Source organism: Aspergillus wentii (assembly GCF_001890725.1).
Source record: "Aspergillus wentii DTO 134E9 unplaced genomic scaffold ASPWEscaffold_8, whole genome shotgun sequence".
Lineage (NCBI taxonomy): Eukaryota > Fungi > Ascomycota > Eurotiomycetes > Eurotiales > Aspergillaceae > Aspergillus > Aspergillus wentii.
The window spans coordinates 2,044,347-2,062,331 of NW_024467839.1; the positions used below are offsets into that span (position 1 = coordinate 2,044,347).

At 48.6% G+C, this 17,985-nt stretch overlaps 6 protein-coding genes across 6 annotated transcripts; 3 read left to right on the top strand and 3 right to left on the bottom strand.

The window, feature by feature from the left end:
• Positions 1-322: 322 nt before the first annotated feature.
• ASPWEDRAFT_32232 (HHE domain protein) lies at positions 323-947 on the top strand (the record flags this gene model as incomplete). The annotated part of the gene is made up of 2 exons (XM_040833634.1): positions 323-556; positions 603-947. 2 exons carry the CDS (start codon positions 323-325, stop codon positions 945-947), a joined length of 579 nt encoding a protein of 192 aa, XP_040685290.1.
• A 774-nt stretch (positions 948-1,721) lies between these two features.
• On the bottom strand, positions 1,722-2,145 carry ASPWEDRAFT_32233 (Con-6 family protein; the record flags this gene model as incomplete). The annotated part of the gene is made up of 3 exons (XM_040833635.1): positions 1,722-1,809; positions 1,858-2,010; positions 2,069-2,145. 3 exons carry the CDS (start codon positions 2,143-2,145, stop codon positions 1,722-1,724), a joined length of 318 nt encoding a protein of 105 aa, XP_040685291.1.
• Positions 2,146-2,729: 584 nt separating this feature from the next.
• On the top strand, positions 2,730-3,154 carry ASPWEDRAFT_54722 (uncharacterized protein; the record flags this gene model as incomplete). Its single annotated transcript, XM_040838097.1, has 2 exons — positions 2,730-2,931; positions 2,982-3,154. The coding sequence occupies 2 exons, from the start codon at positions 2,730-2,732 to the stop codon at positions 3,152-3,154; spliced, it is 375 nt and encodes a 124-aa protein (XP_040685292.1).
• A 78-nt stretch (positions 3,155-3,232) lies between these two features.
• ASPWEDRAFT_72512 (uncharacterized protein) lies at positions 3,233-4,304 on the bottom strand (the record flags this gene model as incomplete). The annotated part of the gene is made up of 4 exons (XM_040839250.1): positions 3,233-3,474; positions 3,528-3,874; positions 3,919-4,154; positions 4,203-4,304. The coding sequence occupies 4 exons, from the start codon at positions 4,302-4,304 to the stop codon at positions 3,233-3,235; spliced, it is 927 nt and encodes a 308-aa protein (XP_040685293.1).
• A 1,744-nt stretch (positions 4,305-6,048) lies between these two features.
• eng2 (putative GPI anchored endo-1,3(4)-beta-glucanase) lies at positions 6,049-7,029 on the top strand (the record flags this gene model as incomplete). The annotated part of the gene is made up of 1 exon (XM_040839610.1): positions 6,049-7,029. A coding segment is annotated over one exon (981 nt), but the record flags the coding sequence as incomplete, so codon positions are not given.
• Positions 7,030-14,906: 7,877 nt separating this feature from the next.
• Positions 14,907-17,697, bottom strand: ASPWEDRAFT_163783 (ankyrin repeat domain-containing protein; the record flags this gene model as incomplete). Its single annotated transcript, XM_040829856.1, has 5 exons — positions 17,311-17,697; positions 16,471-17,242; positions 15,708-16,414; positions 15,121-15,593; positions 14,907-14,996 (listed from the first exon to the last, which is right to left on the bottom strand). Exons 1-5 carry the CDS (start codon positions 17,609-17,611, stop codon positions 14,907-14,909), a joined length of 2,343 nt encoding a protein of 780 aa, XP_040685295.1. The 5' UTR covers positions 17,612-17,697.
• Positions 17,698-17,985: the final 288 nt, after the last annotated feature.

Sequence of the window (17,985 nt, forward strand, 5' to 3'; positions counted from 1 at the left end):
ATGTTGATTCGAGGCTTGTGACTCTCATCGGAAATTTAACAGCTAGTCTCCTGCAGATTCTGTCCGACATATCCTGACCTTGCGAGATGGGAATCATCGTTTTTGTCCTACCTGCCATCGAAGATGTGACTGGTGTCATTCTGATGACATCCAGATAACAAACAATCGAGGCCCAATTCGCCCCCAAGCTGATGCACGACGCGATGACGCAAGAAATAGGAAGCTCATGGATATAATGCTTCGTGTTATGCAAGACTCTCATCCTCAGCCTGAATACCTAATACCTAAATACTCGATATAGAAAAACCGACACACTCGAATCATGGCGGCCCGCATCTCTGACACGATCAAAAAAGACCACTATGACCTGGACACGTACTACAAAACCATTATCAACACCAATGATCCCGATGAGCAACAGAGATTCCAGAACAAGTTTGTCTGGGAACTTGCCCGGCATGCAGTTGGGGAGGAGCTGGTCGTATACCCTGCGATGGAAAAGTATCTGAGAGACGGCTTAGAAATGGCCGACAAGGACCGCCACGACCATCAGATTGTAAGTCATCTCCATAAACACATACAAACATCGCTAACTGGAACAGGTCAAAGAGCAACTCAAGCGATTCCAGGACATGCACCTCACCAACTCCCAGTTCATCCCCACGATCAAGGCCCTGATGAAGGACTTGAGAAAGCACATCGAAGACGAGGAGCAAATCGACCTGGTCAAGCTGGAGAGCGCCATCACGCCCGAAGAAAGCCAGCGGCTGTCCAAGTCGTTCAGCCGGACCAAAATGTTCGTGCCCACCCGTGCTCATCCCAGCGCCCCCAACAAGCCCCCTTACCAGACGGCGTATGGGTTGATGACTGCGCCCGTCGACCAGTTGATGGATATGTTTCGGGCATGGCCAGAGGATGTGGTGAATCCTAACCCATCAATGGAGTAGAGTGGTGACTGGGGCTAATACGGTGCGTGTAGAAGGATCTTCAATGAGGGCGAGGACTCGATTCCGTATGGACGTGTAATCAGGACGGAATGGAAATTTGTTAAGCAGTAGACTTTGGCCTTAATAATTAATCAAAGGTAATACTAATAATATTTCTGTTTTAACATTCAGATAGATTAACCCCAAACCCAGTCAACTGATCATGTTTGATCCCGATTCTTCCCTTAGAAACCCTTCCCAAATCTCCAATGCTCAATCCTAATGACGACTCATCCTTCCTGCCACTGCAGACCATGGAAAATTCAACCCGCTTATACAGAGAACGGTTATTCCCGCAAAGAATGCCCCCACTATTCTACTCCTGTCAAGACCTGGATATTCCTATGCATGTGATATAGATTGGGCGCGTGCATTCTTGTTGATCAGGTGTACCCGTTAACGGTGCGCTTGCATATGGCTATTTAATGTTTCATAGGCCTGGAATGGGCGAGTCGAGCAATGTCCTAATCCAGCAACGACTGTCTTTTTGAATAGGACTGGTGCCTCGTTTTTATCGCATCTGGCTTTAGTATGTTACTTTGATACTGCATAGTTCGGGATTTGTTTACCTGTTGGATAGTGCTCGATATCACCGGGGAATTCTTCTGGTGTTGATCAGGCTTAGTATGTGGAGGCGGAGGAAGGTCTTGCAGCAGCCCAATGCAACAAAGATATCATCTAGTAGAAAAGAATCCGAATATAATATCATAACTATCTATTCAGGCAAGATGTACACTATTCCTGAGGTCCAGGCCCCATCTGATCCAATTTCTCAGACGCTCCCTTCTTGCCTCGATCTGTCACACGTGGATTAACCTGCGCACTATCGTATATTAGCATCATAAAATCCAATATAACTTCGAATACTTACGCTTTCAGCCCACCAGCTACCCTGTTCGGCTCTTTATTCTGCTGACGGATACCATAGAGTTCCTGACGAGGCTGGTCCCAGTGGATTTCATTATCCAGAACATCCCTAGCATGTTGTTTGCCTTCAGGTGAGACTTTGGGATTCTTCAGGGCGCTGAGGTAGCTCGTTAGTATATTCGTATTGAATAAATGAAGAGATAGATAAGACATACGCCTTGTATCCGCGCATGGCGTTGACTTTTTCCTCACCCGAGACATTGACCTCGTTATCTTCACGAGAGTTGGACATGGTGTCGTAGATTCTATGGTAGAGTCCTGTATTGATGGTGATGCCTTTTGGGATTTCTTTTTTCATGTATGTATGTATGTATCCATGACAGCTCTTGGTATTTGGAATTGTATATACTGTTTCATATGGGAAGTGGCGAGGAATTGATTTAACAATGTGTCATGGCAGTGCCACCACTGATATCAGATTGAGGATATAGTTGCCATCGTGATTGTGTATTGATTTTGACGTTAGATCTCGACGTGATGTATGAGTCTTTGGTTTGTAAAGTCGCTTTACAATGTCTTTCTTGACCTGAGGTTACTAGGTTTAGGTTGTGTATGCTTCCTGTGATAGGCATTTGAGCCGGGGTGAGAACTAGAAAGAAGCTGTTATAACCGTTGGGAAAATGACGTTCGAATAGACTCACCTTAATTGATGTCAGACTGTCGTCGTCTCGATAACTCTGGAGCAATTCCCCGGTTATATAGCCATGACGCACTGCTGGTGTTTTTATCTTATACCCCATCTATCAATCCAGTAATTTATTTCTGTAACCATCGTCTGTACATCCGAATACCTTTATCTGATATTCATAGCCCAAAATGTCTACCCAAGTTGAAAGAGAAGCCGAGGACTCTTACGAGGCAGAGAACGATCCCGCGCCCGTTGAGGGTGAGGTCATCGATGACTCGTACACCAGAGATACAAACCCCTACATTAGCAATCAGATGCCCATTCAGCGTGATGGGGAGGACTATGACGATCCCATGCAGCCGCCATATTCTAACAGTGAGCAGCAGCTAGGTATGTCATGATCGTACCCAGAGAAGATGAAACGAAGCTAACGTGTCTAGGCGATGATGAACGCGAGGCAATTGACCAGAAGAACATCCTCCCTGGAGATCGCCTGCGACATGCAAAGCCGCGGACGAAAAACCAGTACAACGAGGGACCTGATGAGGATGACTTGCCGAGTGATATTCGATATGGCTTGTCTGGGGTTTCAGGGACAAAGAGAATGACCTGAGATGTTTGTAATATGAATAGAATGCGATGTGTTATTATGAACTATGAACTTATGCTGTTCTCGCATCAAGGCGTAGAATCATTTCCAGGCATTCGTGAGGAATTCCTTGACAGACACCAAATTGATGCCTGGGAATCGTGCATTCAACCGGTTTTCTACTGGCAGCTTGAAGGCCCCAGCCACAGTCAATCGACTCACTAGGGCTGTCATTTCTTGGATTTCCTCTTCAGAATACCCGATTCCATCCGGCATGGGAGGGACAGTCACCTGGTTTTGATTGATCTTGTCCGCGCTGTCGTAGACCACTTGGAATTTTTTACCTGTATACTATTAGCAAGAAGATACAGACTGCAGACACAAAGTTAGATCATACCCCGGATCTCTTCAGCCCAGCGTAACAACTGGTTGTAGGTCACATCCTGTCCTACAATCACACTGAACTCCGGCCACTCCTCCAAATCGAGTGCTCTCACCAACACCTTGGCCATATCGTAGGTATATGTCATGCTGATGACATCGTTTCCATCACCCGGAATAGCGGCCTGCCCTTTGGCGATATTGATCCCAAAAGTCAATGGGTCGATGTTGGTCCGGACGTTCGGCATGCCCCAGTAGTCCATGAAAAAGCCAGGCACGACGCGGGTATATTGTAAACTGGACTTCTTCAGCGCAGCAGCAGCGTCGAGCCAGAATTTGATGCTGGAGTCGATGGGGAGGAGACTATTTTGTGAGTGTTGATCTTGGTGTTGGGATGAGGGGCATACTCTTCTGTCTGGATGAATGAATATTCACTTGGGATGAATCTCCTTGTTACTGTGGACTTATCCGCAGCCTGGATGAGATTCAATTGGGACTGACTCGTTTCTTCGGAAACGATGCCAATGGCGGAGATGGTGGTGTGAACTCCATGTTGCTCCAATTGCGCGGAGACAGAGGATATATCATCGTAGTCAATCTGCAATTGCTGGACCTGATCCAGCAGAGAATCGGATTTGACAGTCTATTCCGTCAGCAGTGAATGAATGATGGACAGGAGGGGTAATCCTACTCGGGTCAAGACGATGATTTGGTTCTGATATTTGGGATCCTGGACGAGGGTTTCGAGGATGGTCCTGCCCACTCCTCCTGTACCTGCGACTGCGATAGCCATTGCTCTTGATTTGAGTACTTGACAGAAGTTGATGACAGAGAAGCGCTGTGATCTGTGACGGTGGACGATACTGAGTCTTGATGTCTGCTATGCCCCACCATAATTACTAATCCAGTGGTTGATTTCCTGTTTGGGACGAGGAGATGCGTCCGAAATCCAACATTGCTGGAGTGTTTTATTCCCATACAAATAACTCCTTCTAACGTAATTCGCAATCTAAAGCTAATTAAACAAATGATATAAGTGTGTTTCAGCTTCGTGTAATCGTAGATTTGGTGATGTGATTGCACAGATCTCGGTTTATTTTGATCTGCTGCTTCCATGGATGAGCATCAATCGCAACCGTGTTTATCGCAGAGGACAGCTACTGTGAACTATAGAATATCTTATTTTCTTTTCCTACGACTCGTTTGATTAAGAGGAAATAAAAAAGGGAAAATAAGAGAGAATAGGAAAAGTGGTGAGAATGCACTGTAGACATCACGTGACAGCCTAACCCCTTTCGGACTCCTTTCATTTCTGAAGATCGTCGCTAAATTGCTTCAAGTGATTCCCCTTCCATTAAAGATGTTTGTTTCCCATCAGGACTATCACATCCATCAGTCATCATGATGACCATATTTCGCATGAAAAACTTCCATGAGCCGTCTTCATTCTCTATGCTTTTTTTTATCCGCCCAACAAAATAGCGTTGTGGCCTGTGTCTCCACCAAAGTCTAGACTGGCATTCCTCTCGGTCTCCAATCTTTTAGCCTTGAAGATGGACGATCTGATTTTCACAATGGATGACGGACCTCGGACTGGCCATCCGGATCGACAGTGATGCCCCATAGCAGGAGCGACCAAATGTAGGCCAGCGCTTCCTTTGCGGAGAGAATGTGGCCTGGCGAAATCCCCAAATAACCACCATCACAGTAGAATTGCGCTCATTCTTTCGATACCACCTCACGGCGTGTCGGGCTATCTCCCTTTCCATCTGGGAAAATTTAGTCTTCCCCTGTTTCACCTTCTGCGACGCTGGATGCGCTTGGGCAGCGTTGTCCCTGTTTCAGGTTGGCCACCGCCTTGATGCACGGCGGCTTGACTCGTTTACCTCTTGTCGCCGGCCCACCAAACATGCCGCAGCGAAAGACAAAGAATGAAGTATCCCTGGGGTCTGGACTGTTATTGTCTGCCTCTGCTCGGATCAATATGGTCCATGGCTGCAATTATGCGCTTCGAGCCGTTCGGCCAGGCCAAGGAACGGCTGGATAGCTCCAATAGGGCAGGCCCGCCAGTGGATGGCGCCTGGTGAATGAGATAGAATGGAGCCATGGATAATAATAACAATCGACTCGATTAATAGACGACAACATGGACCACAATAATATTACCTATCGCTAGGGAAGAAACACTGGCCAACGCGGCTAATTGGGTCGAGAATTCTTCCATGCTTTGGAGGTCACTGTGTGGAGTTGCTTTATTACTCTTGCTCCCCCCCCCAGTCCTGCATACTTTTCGTTTCTTTCCTCCACGCCTTTACATTCTTTATTTTCTTCCATTCTTTCTTTCCACCAATCGTCGGCAGAGTGACGACTGCATTTTCCTTCTCATCACCAGAGCAGCCTTGAGGGTTGTCTTTCATTCTTTTTGATCTTTGCCATCTTGGCCCTTTTAACTTTCGATCTGTCCACCCTCCGTGAGCGTGGGCTATCACTTTCATCTATTCAGAGTACTGTGTACCTACCCCTGCGGTGCTGCCATGATGCCTTCTTCTTCGCTTTGGATGAGTGCAGGTTCACTCGCTGTTGCTTCATTCCTTTCACCCGTCGCAGCTGGCAGCCCCTCTTCGAAGTCGGGCAGCTATTCGCTCCTTGAGGCCTGGCAGGGCGAATCCTTTTTCGATTATTTCGACTTCTTCGACGCTCCGGACCCTACCAACGGTTATGTCACATACGTCAACAAAACGAGCGCTGAGAGCGCGGGCCTCATCAACATCACCTCCAGTGGAAGTGCCTACGTGGGTGTGGACCACACGAGCATCCTTGACCCGAATGGCGCGGGCCGTGAATCTGTGCGTCTGGATAGTAAGAGGTTTTATGAGCAAGGACTGTATATCGTGGATCTCGAACACATGCCTGGCAGCATCTGTGGTCTTTGGCCCGCCTTTTGGTCTGTCGGTCCCAGCTGGCCGGAAGATGGCGAAATCGATATCATCGAAGGTGTCAACACGCATGAAAACAACGAGATTGTCTTACATACTAGTGGGACCTGTACTGTTACGAGCGACGACATGACTGGAAACCTCACTTCGAGCGAATGTGGCGAGGCATCTGGCACTATCGGCTGTGTAGTGGAGGCCGAGAATGGAACCTATGGTACCCCGTTGAACAAACAGGGTGGTGGTGTCTATGCGATGGAATGGACTTCTGAATTCATCAAGATTTGGTTCTTCCCTCGCAAGTCAATTCCCGAATCCATCACCAAGGGCAACCCTGATCCCTCCACTTTTGGTACCCCAATGGGCAACATGCAGGGAGGCTGTGATGTTGAGAAACGATTCACGGCCCAGAAGTTCATCCTCGACACAACATTCTGCGGTGACTGGGCCGGCGGTGTATTTGGTGAATCGGGATGCCCAATGAGTGATTCCAGCAGTCCCATCAAGTCTTGTGTCAACTATGTCGCCGAGAACCCGGCTGTGTATAAGGAAGCTTACTGGGAGATCAACTCCATCAAGGTTTACCAGGCCGGCTCCAAGACTGATTCATCGGCTTCGGTGGTTCCTGACTCGCCTGCTTCCAGTCTTACTGCAACCCCGGATTTGTCACTTGGGGGTGACAAGACAACAAGCAAGCCGGAGAAAACCTCTGACACTACTAAAGCCACTTCTGCACTTGAAACTACATCCGAGCCTGAGACCAGTGTTGCACAGACCGCTGCTGCCAGAGAAACTACCACCGCCCACGACACAACCGCCCCTGAGACGACTGTTCCTGAGCCCATTCTCCCAAAAACCACTGCCACTGTGATGAGTGCTGTGCGCAAGACCAGTACTATCAGCGAAGCTATCACAGCCTTCCCTGAGACTGATGTGCCCGAGACTACCGCTGTTCCAAAGACCAGTGCTGTCGATGAAAGGACGACAGCTGTTCCTGAGACAGACGTTCCTAAGGCTAGTGCTGTTGAGCCCACCACTACTTACCACCATTCGGCCACCGATATTGGTGGCTTGATAAGTACCCTGTACGTCACTTCTCGAACAACTATTTGCCCTGATGCCGAGGCCAGCTCCTTTTCAACTGCTGGTGCCGGAAAGACCGACCCTGCAGCTGCTGCCACAGACACCGCGGCTGGAACTGCAGCGGTTTCCGCTCCCACCGAGACAACTACGGTTCCCACTGCTTCAACAGCCAACGCCGGAAAGATTGTAGATATCTATCCTTCTGTTGCAACCAGCACCCCAGTCGCTGTCACATCAAAATCTGCCGAAAATGCTGCTCCATCTGTAGTCGACGCTCTTTCGGCAAACGTTCCTGCTGCAACAGTCACTTCGGGCAATTCTCCTTCGGGAGTTGACGGTATTGCTCATTCTAGTGCTCCTTCGACTAGCAAAGATCCTGCCACTACTTCCAACCACCCAGATACTGCGACATCAGAATGGTCTGACCTCCCGGCCCAATCGACCTCTGCTCCCACTGTTTCTGCCACGCCGTGGTCTGCGGTCCCGACTCAATCGAACTCTGTTGTTACGAGTGCGCGGACCTCCACCCCTGTCTTTGCTACTGGTCCGTCCTCCAGCATAGACGGGTCTGGCCCTGTGTTCACCGGCGCTGCAAGCAAGCTGTCTTTCAGCATTTTGAGTGCGATCGTTGCAGCAGCAGCAGCAGCAGTTATTCTGGTCTAGTCTAGCAGATTATACTTTCTCATCCCGTCTACTACCGAAATTCTGGATACACTTAGCCCAGGGAAGATTCATAATTTGATCTTTTGTATAATAGACCGGTCCCTCACAACGTTCCCTTAAGGCTTCTTTTTCAGTTTTTCTGAATACCCCTGCTTTCTTTGTGCCTTTGAAAGTTTATCATATAATCGTCTAATACTACAAAATTGCAAAGATTTTCTATTTAGCAACTCACTCTAATTGTAAAATTCTAGTACCAAGTCCCACATAGCTGTAATTCATCAAACGGCTTAAAGACCTACCCGACTAGAAGCTGCAAAGCGAGCACTTATGAATCCCCGCTTCCGGTTAGCTTTGCTGCTTGAAAAAAAGTAAAGATTGTTTAGATTGTTAAGATAATTAATGATTTAACTGTCTTCTAAATTTTCTTTGTGAATTACATTATGGAAATCGATGCAAGTGAATAAAAAAAAATAAAACAAAGGAAATAAAGAAAGAAAATACACGGTTACTATATTACGCCTGTTAACTGTTTTTATAGCTTAAAGAACTACTAAAGTGAATATTAGCAGTACCTGCAGAGCTGCATATACATTGCATATAGAGAACTCGATCCCTTTTAAGTTACTTGGATTAATAAAACCACATTGATTTCATGTTGAGTAATCACTGATTACTACCCCTAGACACAGCAGCTAGTGTGCGCACGGGATCACACGGGATCACACTAAAACAGAACTTATTCTAGGAACCGCAATTCTGTAATTGGTCTGCACAGCATTTGGGGTCTATTTGGACTCGAAATCAGGCTGTGGCGCATTCCCAGCTGACCTAGCTCCAAAACGGCATTATAAGAGTAGAACAGCCAAAACCACTCGTCTCCGCAGAAGTGTTCTCTTAACCTGCATCAAACTGCGCTGTATCTATTATATATGCATCTATTTTATACGTACCTCAGTCTGTACCAAGGGATCTCAGGAGGCGCGGGCCGAGCCCAGTCCCACTCCACCCTACCCACGTTGTGAAACGAACAGACGAGTTAAAATAGTCGATTAAGCGCCAACCAACAATGTCAAGGCGCTGTTCTTGGGGGCTTTGTCCTGTTTAATATACCATGCAAGGCTGGCCCCGTTCCTCTCTTTCCTCCTAATTTTCCTTGACTCACCGAAAACGAGTCCCCCCACTAGACTCTCGCCGTGGAAAGGCGCGCCGTATGAGAAATGGCCTCCCGAGATGACTATACGGTCGGATGGGTTTGCACTCTGCACTTAGAGATGGTGGCAGCCAAGGCAATGCTTGACTGCATTCACGCCAGCCTACCTGCGGATTCAAGTGTGAATGACACCAACAACTATGTTCTAGGAAGTCTCGACGGTCATAACGTTGTACTCGCATACCCACCCTACGGCGTGTATGGAACCACATCAGCCGCGGCCGTTGCCACGCAGATGCTTGCGAGCTTCAAGTCCATCCGGTTCAACCTGATGGTTGGCATAGGGGGAGGAGTGCCCGGTACGAAGGAGGATATTCGTCTTGGCGATATTGTCGTGAGCAAACCGATGGCGGGCCGGCCGGGCGTCATCCAGTACGATTTTGAGAAGGAGGAGTGCTTGGTAGATCAATATATCAGCACTGGGGCGTTGAATAAGCCGTCAGCCCTATTCCTCACAGCAGTAAGCAAGGTCGAGACGAATAATATCCTTGGTGAAAGTCAAATACCCCGTTACATCTCCGAGGTCATGCAGAAGGAAACCCTCACATTTGCCCATCCAGGCCCAGAGCAGGACGCCCTCTTTGACCCAAACTATGACCACACTACCGCCGAGCCCACAGAGAACGGGTGCAATCGTTGCAGCCCGAATAGAGTCCGCCACCGGCCACCGCGAAGGACCCAGAATCCCAAAGTTCATTATGGCCTGGTTGCGTCCAGCAACCAGTTAATGTGCCATGGCGTGACTAGGGACAAGTTGGCGCGCGAACATGGCATCCTTTGTTTTGAGACGGAGGCGCTTGGCTTGATGGACATCGCTCAATGCCTAGTCATCCGGGGAATCTGTGACTATGCAGATTCTCACAAGAATAACCTCTGGCAGGGCTATGCTGCCGCTACTGCCGCTGCATATGCTAAAGAGATCCTCTTGTTGATCCCCAAGGCCCCAAAGCCAGTGTCTCTGGCAGCAGATACATATACGGTGGCTGCCACTGTTCTGGATGCTTTGCTCTTGACCAGACCCGAGGTTGATCGAAGATCTCTGATTGCATTGAAAGGACGGAGGGTCACTGGCACTTGCGAATGGCTCATACGACATCCCAGCTATCAAGGGTGGCTGGAAGGGACTAATCCACCACTCCTCTGGATCTCAGGGGGCCCTGGAAAAGGGAAAACTATGCTGGCTATTTATATTACTGAGGAGTTACATCCAATGGTCGACTCGGCTCAGGGCGTTCTCCTTTATTACTTCTGTAGTAACCGTGACAGGAACCGAAATACGGCAGTGGCCATTATGAGAGGCATCATACACCAATGGCTCAACTTCCATCCCCACCTGGCACAACATATTAAGAACTATTTCGAAGGGTCTGAAACGACCAAATATACCATTTCTAGCTTTGTCTCCCTGTGGAGACTTTTCTTGATCATGCTTCAGCAGAGTGGGTCTTGCCAGGTGGTGTGCGTGCTGGATGGCCTGGATGAGTGCGAAAAGGAATCTCTCAAGCAACTTCTTGATGCCCTGGAGGACTATTTGTTGAAACCTGAAGAGACAACAAGGTCAAGCCTGAAGCTCATCCTTCTCTCCCGCCCTCAGCCGGCACTTTTGGAGAGCAAGCTCGGCCGATACCGTCGGATCAAACTTGATGACTCGGATATGGAGGTTGGGAAAGATGTCGAGAAATACATCTCCACCAAAGTTGCCGAACTGGCATCCGAGCAAACGCTTTCCGAGGATATGCTCCTGCATATTCGGGAGGCCTTGATGGCCGGCGCTGAGGGAACCTTCTTATGGGTCGGGTTTGTCGCGGATGAGCTCAAGGGAAGGACTTGGCACAAAATAAAGGACATGCTTCGTGGTGTTCCCAAGGGCCTCGGTGGAATCTATCGACGGCTGCTCCAGCAAGTCGAAGACAAAGAAAGGCTGGTCCCTATCCTTCAATGGATCGTTCTCGCCGCCCGACCTCTTACAGTTGACGAACTGACAGTGGCAGCGAAGATCACGGCGTCTAACGACCTGATTCCAACCGAAGTGGTGAAGGATCGGCTTGCATCTTGTGGGCTGTTGGTGAAAATTGACGGAGATGTAGTAAATCTTGTCCACGAGTCTGCAAAGGAATTTTTCCAGAGTGACCAGGTCAATATTGAAGGGATCAGCATGTTCCACATGAATGACACCACACATCGGACTATTATGCGGACCTGCCTAGCAGTTATCGAAGCAAGTTATAAATCGCCCGGCAGTATCAACGACGCGTCTCTCCACAATACCCTCTTGGCTTATGCTAGTTTATACTGGCCAGTGCATTTGCATCACGCATTCAATCTGATCGATACCCCGTCTGAGTTTTCACGTCAGTTCTTCCGAACCAAGTCTCCAGTCCGAGAGGACTGGTGGAGATTCTATTGGGATCAGGAAAAATACGGTGGAGCTCCACCCTCGTTCACGCTCTTGCACCTGGCTGCGTACTTTGGAAATCTAGCTTGGGTCAAGATGTTACTCAAGCAGTATGCCTCTGATCACATTTCCTTCCGCCGTTTTACCTCGCGAAAGGATAACTATGGTCGGACGCCACTTTTCTGGGCCGCCACTCGGGGCCACCGAGACGTGGTGGAATTGCTGCTCGATCATGGTGCTCGGATCAATTCTAAAGATCGGAGCAAATTGACCGCACTGCATATTGCGGTCACTGGAGAGCACAAGGATGTCGTCGCTCTGCTGCTGGACCGGTCCGCGCAGATCGAGAATAAAGCCAGCCACGGCGACACGCCGTTGATTCGAGCCATCCAGGTAAACTCCAAGGAGATCATCAAGCTGCTTCTTGAACACGGAGCCCGGGTGGATGGATTGCTCACTTCCTCAGAAGTCGCCTCCCTACACGGACACGTGGATCCATTGGAAGAGCGGACAAAACAACTGCTGGGGCTTCAAGAACAGCTTTTTGCTGCACGATACGAGAATTCATCGAGACTGGTTGACTTCACAATCAAAACCTTAACCCTTTCATTCAAGTTCCCGCCTATTCTACAATTGGTGACGCTGTACCTGAAATATTCGTCAATTGGCCGCTGGGAGGTGATGCATGTGTTGCAGGACCTGGTCAAGAATAACAAGACAGCCAGACTGCGAAAATGGGCGCAGGCATATATCGAGTTTGGCACCCAGCTGGTTGAAGCCAGGAATGCCAGAAACCTGGCGAGCATGACGGGGCTCTCAGTCCTCATATTTCAAGTGGTCTCTACTGCAGATCTTGAAGCCCTACTAGTAATTGGGGTCCTCGTAGGCTCAAGTGTCATTCTCGCAGCGGCTCAAAACGAATGGAGAGAGGGGGTCGACATCTCAGCCAGGACATTCGCACAGTTCGCCTCCCTCGCCTACCACCGAGACGCGGAGGAATCATTGCACTACGGAGTTCGCGAGTTCCTGGTTGATTTCGATGGCTGCATTCGGAGTGGTAGAAGGGCTGAGAACGTGGCCCGGACGGTAGTACTCTTCAGCACGCACTTCGCCATCCTTGACACCAAGGTTCCGCGGCCGATTGAATACTTCTCGACGGTCATCGCGGAGTATTTCGAAGGATTCATCGGCGGCAGCTATGAGGAACAACTGTTCGGTGATGCGAACCAAGCATGCGCCAATGAGCTTGGTGCCATCAGCGAAGGCCATGATTCCCACAGGTTGCTTCTCTTCCTCACTGCTATCCTTCAATTCGCTCAGCGCTCGAGAGATAAAGGACAGGAGCGGTTCCTTAACATGCCTCCTGCGTCATGTTTAGTTCTCTGTCAGAGCAAACCCAGCGCCCACCGATGGCTCATTGCTGAGGCGGTCCCAGAAACAATGAGTGCCTTGATATCCCAGCAACAACGTGGACCGACCCAAAAGCGGGCCTATAAAGCACTTGTGGAATGTCTGATCATTGGAAAGCAATATGGCCTATCCCTCCCTGTGGCGCTGCGGCAAACTGTGAAACGAAATCTTGACACCATTGATGGGGTCGATGGAATGCTGGATCGAATTCTTAGTCCATAACTTCACTCCTGATCGATCATACTCTGAGAGCCTTATTTACAAAGGTCTATACAACACCAACATGTATAGTTGCATAATGATGTCTATTGTGTGAATTATCCCTGTGTTGCTTCATGTATGGGTACGTCTTTTCACTATTCTGGGTAACTGAAGTTCTGACTGTGCTTTAGTTGTGAAATCAAGGCAGAGCGAACACTCGCCGAGGAGAATCTGACAAGATGGCAAAATAGAGGACGGGCGAGAACGAGACCTTAATGAGCTCGTGGAACTGTGCTATCAGGAATTGTCTGTCGGACGCTTCGTAAATTAACGTCACATTGTTAAAAGTGATCTACCACCGAAAACTAGAAGAGGATACGATGGGGAGCTTATCTGATTGCCTAAGTGTCCTACTTGGCCTGAATCATGATATACCGGTGTTTCATCCCTCGGCTACAGAAAAGGAAGAAAGAAACATATAATAATAATAATAATAATAATAATAATAATTCCAAGAGCTGACTGAAGGAATTCATGTATTGTAAAATCACACATTAAGGTATCTACTTGGGATCTCTTTGGTACTTCCCCAGCCATGAAACCCACCATCACTAACCAAATAAAAAAAATGTATTATATACGGCCCTCTTTGCAGTTACAGATAGCACCTGACTTATCTGTGGAATTTCATCGGTGCGGCTACATGGTTATGGGTTTCACACGAGGGCTTACAAAGTAACGGCAGTTGCTTTCAGTGCCACCTAAAGATTGTACTCAGACTATCACATCTTTATATGGTAGTATTTCATTGTCCTCTCAGTCGTTTCCAAACTTTGGCTATGCGGGAACGGGGCTCCACCTTGCCTACCAGTTCACCTTCTTTGTATGCTGTTGCCAGTGGGCGCTGCGGCGCTGGAGTGTAGGTTTCGCCTCGCTGACTGAGAGCGAGCCTTATCTGATGATCTATTTCTGGATTGGGAATCGGCTTCCTGTGCCCTGCTTGTCGAAGCCGTTGTAGTATAGTGTCGTCAGAAATGAATTCTTCCCACGTCCTGCATCCTGTTGGAAGGATGTTGGGGTCCGCCCCATTCTCTAAAAGCTTGTTCAATATTGGAATGTGGCCCTTTCTTGCAGCATAGTAAAGTGCAGTTCTTCTTCCCGAATCTGTGCCATTGACATAGCATCCTTGTTCTAGAAGGAGTTTGATCATAACAAGGTTGCTGTTACGGGCAGCCTGCCGTAATTTTGTGACCGCCCTGCAACAGCGTGACTTGCTGAAAGCTAAGTTACCGATAGTTTTATAAGAATGGCTGTCGAATTCAAGATCTAGCCAATCTTCTGCTGTGAGGACACTCTCATCGCACTGGAGGCGAGACTGTGAAGTGATAGAGCTGTCAAGCAAAATTTTGACAGTATCCAAATGTCTTCTATGAACTGCCAAATGAAGGACTGACCAGCCATGATTATCCTGGGAGGGATTGGATGTTATCCGGTCACTATTTAGAAGGGACTGTACGACATGAGAATATCCCATGAAGGCGGCATGGTGTAGTGGAGTCCAACCGTGACATGTTGACTTGAGAGGGTCGGCTCCAAGTCGAAGAAGCTCGCTCACAATGTTATCGTGTCCTCCGTTTGCAGCACAATGCAATGGGGAAGTGCCATACGAACTGACCGCATTGACATTAGCCCCGTACTTCAACAACAGAAGCACAACATCCCAATGGCCCTCCTCAGTCGCCCAATGTATAGCAGACCAGCCTTCGCGATCCCGATAATTTGGATCTGCGCCGTTATTGAGCAGCAATTGTACCGTGAACAAGTCACCACATGTTGCCGCTTCTTCTAATGGCACCAATTGCGTGTTTCGAGTCATGGACATGACGCTGGCTCCATTCTTCACAAGTAATTCAGTTATTGATGAGTGGCCCAGGCTGGCTGCCCAACCCAAAGCCGATTTTCCATCCGCACTGGTAGAGTTGACATCAACGCCGAGAGACAATAGTAGGTGAGTTGCGCTACTTTTCCCCGCAATGACGGCCCAGAGGTATGGAGAGAACCCATAGTTGTCAAGACTGTCTATAGAGACCTCGTAATTAACCAATAGTTCTATCCCATCAGTGAAGTCTCTCTTTGTAGCGTAATGCAAGGGTGTTTGGCCATAGTCGTCTTTCAAATCGATGATCTCTCTAGCATCAGAATTCAACAGCAGTTTCATCATATCCACGCCGCTATGCCAATTCAAAGAAGCGTAATGTAATGCTGTTTCCCCGTGATTCGCTCTGCTGCGTAAATTTGCACCTTGTTCTATAAGGGACTGGGTCAAGAGGAAATTGTTATCGCGCACTGCACGATGAAGCTTTGTCATTCCTGCTGCGTCTTTCTCCTCTAAATTGAGTCTGTCTACAGAGGGAATGATGCCCTCTTCGAGTATATTCGAAACGCCATCTTCAGGTTCATCCAAGAAGTCTAGAGATTCGCAATCCAATACACTGTACATGGATGCGCGCAACTTGGCAAACCCATCATCTTCTAATGGTGCGTCGCTAGCCACGTCCTCGCAGTTGTGGTCATCGTCACTAGGTAGTTTCTGCAATGCAAGTAAAGCAATTTCTTTCATATGAGCGGCGACGTGTAGATGAAGAGCCTCATTCGAGAAGACGGTGTTTGATTCGGCCTTTTCCGGGGCTGAAAAGTCGTCACCAAAGGGACACTCCTGAATCTTCTCGAGAACTGGTCTCCGAGCTGCACCGCTCAGCATTCCCACATGCGCCTCAGGGACGCCATGGTCTTTACGAGCGTGCTCCTGGAATTCGATCTCCTGCTCAAAGATGGTTGGGTCGTGAGAAGGAGCTCTGCACTCCCATGCATATCCGTGGGCGTTCTGCATGTGGTTCATCCAGGCTTTCGATGTTTCGAATGTAGACGATCCATGATCTTGTTGGCTTGCGTCCATGCAACTGGCATAAATACAGACAAAAGGCTCTAGATCTCTGATGACATGGTCGCTGAGGCCGGTTAGACTTTACATTATGATGGCAAGGTACAGGAATGATATGCTTACTTCCACATCACCGATTTTGTATTACCCTTGAATTCAACAATGACGCCGCAGTATGGGCACTCGCTTGTTGTTGGCACTGGAGGGAACGACAATTTATTGTTTACCAGGACAGACTTAGCCCGAGGAACCTCCGACGTGGAGTCGGCCAACAGAGCTCCAACAGCAGTTTGTCGAGCGGTAGTCGCATAGGTTATGGGCGCTGGCGGAAGGATGGTTGGCTTCGGCCTTTCGTCAATGGCCCTTTGTTTCGGTGGCACGCTTGGGGCGAAACGTACGGCCGGAGTGCTGTCCGGTATCTTAGGTAGCTGAACACTTGTTGGGCCTGCCTGTGGACGCTGGACATTCAAGGCAATGCGCCTTCGGTGGGACCTCTGATAATACAGTCGTCGAAGCCGTAGCGCATTGGCCTCAACCAATGCTGAGCGAAGAGCCTCTGGTGCGTGAGGAAACCGGAAGCGAATGTAACATTCTGTGTAAATACGTAGTTCCGCGATGGCATTGTTCGCTTCTTCGTCATCGTTGTATCCTCCTATTTTGTATGTTCTCGAAGCCTTAGCGGATTTCCGAATAGCATTAGACAAACGGAAGAGCCGCGTCACTGTTCCTCCGATAGTGTAGGTAATTAATGAAACATTTTTTTGTTCTTCATCGTCATAACTGTCCGAATCGCTTGAACTATCGTCGACTCTCTTGGTGACCTCCGCATTGCCAGTTTCCGCTATTCGTCGTTTCTTCCTGCTTGGAGTCTGCGGTGGATCGTCGATTGGCTTAACTATCGTCGAAGCTCCCATTAGACTAGGTCCTAATTGGTAGAGTATCGTCTTAGCAACAACTACTTACGAGATGTCAAAGCATTACAAATGACGTCCAAAAGCTGATGGATGATCTCCACGACTGTTGGACTGTATCTGAGCCTGTAATCCAACGAGACGTGGGGCGGCCCAAATACATCCATGTTTGATGCCCACAGCGTAAAGCGTGCCAGCTGGTCGTCCATCAAAGTTGGGTCCAGCACAATTTCCGGCGCAGCCATATATCTCTTGAAGAAATGACTGCACTGCAATACATGTTCAGCGATGGTCGGGCCGAGATTGTCTCGGAGAAAGACGTCTTCCATGGAATCCAGCTCCATGCGAGCCATAGTTTATGAATGCGCCGAAGACCCACGACGGTGGTCTTCGTGGCTTCGTCGATTGGGTCTCCTTAAGTTTAAACAAGACATAGGGGAGGACGGTCAAGACATGGGTGGTTCAAGATCATGTTGGCGCAATCATGGGGGTTAGTCAGCCAACTCACCGCCTGGGACCCGGGGTTATCCATCCAATCCTTTTGGTCACTAAGTTGGTTCAATCAACCGATTCAATCACCAACAGATTCGATGTTCGCGCGAGTCACGTGACCATAAAAGTGTCACCTGTTCCTAAAAAGTGACTATGTGATTGCCAAGACAGTTTATCTATGGGTCGCGGGCCGTCCCTGTAACATTGTAACATAGTTATATGATTAAGTACAAAG